Source organism: Microtus ochrogaster, linkage group LG9, assembly GCF_000317375.1.
Source record: "Microtus ochrogaster isolate Prairie Vole_2 linkage group LG9, MicOch1.0, whole genome shotgun sequence".
In the NCBI taxonomy this organism is placed as follows: Eukaryota; Metazoa; Chordata; class Mammalia; order Rodentia; family Cricetidae; genus Microtus; species Microtus ochrogaster.
This window is the reverse complement of record NC_022034.1, coordinates 1731717-1736201: the sequence shown is the minus strand read 5'-3', so window position 1 is coordinate 1736201 and position 4485 is coordinate 1731717. Positions and strand designations below refer to the sequence as shown.

Sequence of the window (4485 nt, the reverse complement as noted above, 5' to 3'; positions counted from 1 at the left end):
TTAAATTTAAAACCAACTGCAGATTTGGGGTCATGAGAGGTCAACTGAAGAAGCAGAGTGACTTTTTCCTTCATTAAAAAAATAGACACAGGGCTAGCAATGCACTTAAGTGATTTAAATAATATAGTTTCTGAGTGGTTATTTTGAGTCTTGGCAGTCGGGAACAAATAAATGGCCTCCTACTACATCTTTCCTCCTCCCTCCTCCCATCTCCCTTTCTTTCCTACATCCTGAAAAAGTCAGGTAAAAATTTATTTCAGTTTGCTGATATGGAACTTTAGTACAAGTGAGTCTACTTTGGCTTTGTCCATTTTGAGTCATGTATTGGAAGGAGCTGGTTCAAAGCAAATGGACACCTATAAATTTTGCTTAGTAATATATATATTTCAGTTTACATTCTTAAAATTTCAGTTGTATTCTTTTTTCTCTTTCTTTCTTTCTTTCTTTCTTTCTTTCTTTCTTTCTTTCTTTCTTTCTTTCTTTCTTTTTTGAGACAGGGCTTAGGGTTTTGCTGTAGTTTTTGAAGCCTGTCCTAGAACTAGCGCTTGTAGACCAGGCTGGCCTCAAACTCACAGAGATCAGCCTGCTTCTGCCTCCTGAGTATTGGGATCAAAGGCGTACACCACCATCACCCGGCTCAGTTGTTTTCTTTAATGCTATTTAGTTACATGACTTAAAACCCAATACATTTTCTCCAGAATGTTGGAGAGAATTCTTCTCACTCTTTTCTCTCAAGTCAGACATGTTACCAGATTAATTTTGTTTTTTGCTTTTGATGCTGGAGAGCCAAAGTTGGGTCTCATGTATGCTAAGTACATGCTCTACCACCAAGTGAGACCTTCAGACTCTATTATCAGGTTCTGTTGTATCATTTATTTATTTATATGACCTTATTAGTAAAATTTCATTCAAGACATGTGCCCATTTAAATGCCACTGAATTTTGTTTTTTACTTCTTTTGTTGTTTGTGCTACTAATATTTTGTGGGTATTAAGTCTTTGTGAGTTGTGTGGTTACAAACATCTTTTCTATAGGTTACTATTTAATTCCTTTGATTGTTTCCTTTACTATGTGGAAACATTTTACTTTGATGCAATATTGTTTATCTAATTGTGTTTTTGTTCTACTGCTTCTGGGTTCACAGCTGAAAATATCATGGTTCAAGAAACATTTTCCTTATGTTATTTTCCAGTGGTTTTGGAGTTTCAGGTCCTATATTTAAATGTTTAATCTGTTTCTTTGTTTGTTTTAAAGAGAACAAACTATCGTTTCTCATTATACATACTAATCCAAGTTCCCACTCCCTCCGCTCCTCCCATTCCCTCCATACATTCTCCCATGCACCCTCATCCAATCCTCAGAGAGGGTAAGGCACATTGCTTTGGGGAAGGTCCAAGGCCTTCCCTACTGTATATAGGCTGAGCAAGGTATCATCCAAAGAGAATAGGTTTCCAAAAGGCCAATACATGCAGTAGGGATAAATCCTGGTGCCATTGCCAGTGGCCCCGCAGTCTGCCCCAGCCATGAAACTGTCAACCACATTCAGAGGAACTAGTTTGGTCCTATGCTTGTTCCTTCCCAGTCCTGCTGGAATTGGGGAGCTCCCATTAGCTCAGGTAAACTTTTTCAGTGGGTGTACCGATCATGATCTTGACCCCTTTGCTCATGTTCTCATTCCTCCCACTCTTCAACTGGACTTTGGGAGCTCAGTCCAGTGCTCCAATGTTGGTCTTTTGCCTCTGTTTCCATCAGTTGCTGGATGAAGGTTTTATGGTGATATTTAGGATATTCATCAGTTTGACTACAGGACAAGTCAAGATTGGGCTCCCTCTCCTCTATTGCTTAGGGTCTTAGCTGGGGTCATCCTTGTTGATTTCTGGAAATTTCTCTACAGTCAGGTTTCTTGTTAGTCTGTTGTATCTTGTAAGAATTCTTCTAGCCATTTACAAGCAAATGTGTATATAGTAATCTTTCATTCTTTTAAAATAAAACATAAAGTAAACACTGTTGGTTTTCTATTATTTTAACAATATGCCATAGATTTCTTTGTATTACAGATTAGAGGGTGTAAACATTCTTTATTGTTATCAGAGACTGCTCATTTGTTTCTGGCTGCCCGGACTAGAAATAACTACACAGAAATTGTATTATTTGCAATACTGTTTGACCAATAGCTTAAACATAGTTTTAACTAGCTCTTATATCTTAAACTTACCATCTGTTAATCTGTATATCGCCACATGGCTGTGGTTTACCAGGTAAAATTCCATCTGACATCCAGTGTCTGTCTCTGGCGGGGCTACAGGTCTTCTCACTGACTGTGTCTACTCTCTCTCTGTATCTCTTTCAGACTGGCTTTACTCTGTTAAGCCATTGGCCAAAAGACACTTTTTTATTAACCAATGACAATAAAACATATTCACAGCATACATAGCCTCCCATACACTACATATTCAGTGTTAAGTAATATGGATGTATCATACTTTAATTGTTCTTTAAATATGAACATTTAAAATGTTTCCAGTCTCTGGCAATTAAAAAAATGATACAATGTATGTATAACTTTGTAAGTTATTTCTCTTATTTTCTGACATACTTAAGTTACTTTTGGGGTGTACAATTACTTTAATGTGTGTATTTTTAGTGTTGAAAGACATTTGTCAACTATTTAGTAATTTTGTATTGAATGCAAGATAAAGCAGGGGAAGGGAGGCACTTCTTCAGGGGCATTTGTGCTATGTCCTTTGGACAGTCCCAAAGTTTCTGACAGACACTTTGTTGCCTTTGTTTCTTTGGGACCAGACTTAAGTCTAATCAGCTATTTCTGACATGTGCTTTTGCTTTAAGATCAATGACAGACATTTGATTTTGTAGGAACTGATGACCATTTTCCAACTATTGCACTGGAATGGAAGCCTGAAAGCCCTCCGTGAAACCAAGTGCTCTCGACAGGTGAGACTTTCTGGTTGAAACAGGTTGGTGCTTTGAGGACAAGACAAGGAGTTTCCAAACTTTGAAGAGGCTTCCTTTATTCGGATGCTTCTGTTTGTGTAAATATATCGACTGAAACTGATTGTTTGTGCATTTCTTTGTTTTAAATTTATATTTGCCTATTAAGTAAGAGCAGGGACGAGTGAAGAAATATTGAGTCACGGACTGCCACACACTAAGAATGTTGGCTCTGCAGAGGGTTGATTAGAACACCGAGTATAGTGAATGCAGAATGAAGCAACCATAAGACAGTGTTGGATTCTAAGTGAAGTACTGAACTCCCCTTGTGCATCTCTCTACCCTGCCTACCTTGGAACTGTCCTCTGTTGCACTCTCCAGTATAGAAAGAAAGAGAATACATGGTTTCTAAAACCTCCTCACTAAAGACAGACAGAATTGTAACAACAAAAATTCCTCAAAAGCAATAAAAAGGATCATTAAGTTGGACATACTGGCATTTAGTAACCTTAATTTTTTTTGGTTTAGAAGTTTTCTCTTTCTTTTCCAGAGGCAAGGTCTCCGTATTCCTTCATTACTTACAATAGGAACCGTTCTTCTTTTTAATATTAAGCGTAAACTTTATCCTGTGTGTTTAACACTTTTTTCTTGTTGTCCTCTGAGATTTATCCTTTCCTTATCATCATTAGAACTTAAAAGATAATAGTTTATTTTTGAAAATTTCCTAATAAGAATTTGTATGAAGAACTAAGATGCTACAGTAAGTAAAAGGAGAGCGGAGCCACTGCAGGCCCAGTAATTTTTAGTTGTTCTTTGCTTAGAGAGTCTGGTTTTCAAAATGTCAAAAATGGAAAAGAAAGAATAGCTGACAATGGCTTTGGCAATTTTTCCCCTTTCCTTTGATTTTTGAAAGTCCTTTGAAATATGTTGGGTTGGTCATAAACACTTTTCCATGATTGTTTTTAATTTGTTAAGGTCATAAATAAATACCATATGTTCCTGATGAAAATAAAAATAAGCAAAGCATCCATTCCTCATGATCAAACATATATATGACAGCATGATGGATTGATATTTTTCACAGAAGAAATGAAAGTAGTTAATTTTTAATTATTTGCAAACGTAAAACTAGGGCATCACAAAAGTATTAATGTAATACCAATAATGATAATGCCTCCATTCTACAGTACATTTTGGAAGTTCTTTCTATGCTTATTGTGAACCATATGGATATTTATCTTCCTTATGCTAAAACTCTTTACCACTCTATAGGCAGTGGGCTCTGGGAGCCAAAAATGAGACATACTAGTCTCATCTAACAATCTACTGTATTTGGAGCATCAACCAATTTATACTCTGAGGGTTAAGTGTATAATCACAAGGGCAATCCTCACATGGTGGACAAGTTTCATATGGCAAAAGCATTTTTCCATAGAGGCAATAGCCAGTAGTAATGCGTAATCTGAAGTAAACTCACTCCCAACTGGTACGCCTGGGAGGCACATGAAAACACATTCCAAGCCGGGCGGTGGTGGC

General features: G+C 36.9%; 1 protein-coding gene across 1 annotated transcript in view; it reads left to right on the top strand.

Moving 5' to 3' along the window:
• The window catches only part of Lix1 (limb and CNS expressed 1), a 51532-nt gene that overhangs the window by 45343 nt on the left and 1704 nt on the right, over positions 1-4485 (top strand). Inside the window, exon 5 of the mRNA XM_005363330.2 lies at positions 2875-2952. Within this exon, the coding sequence (XP_005363387.1) occupies positions 2875-2952 (78 nt within the window). The remainder of the gene's footprint in view (positions 1-2874; positions 2953-4485) is intronic.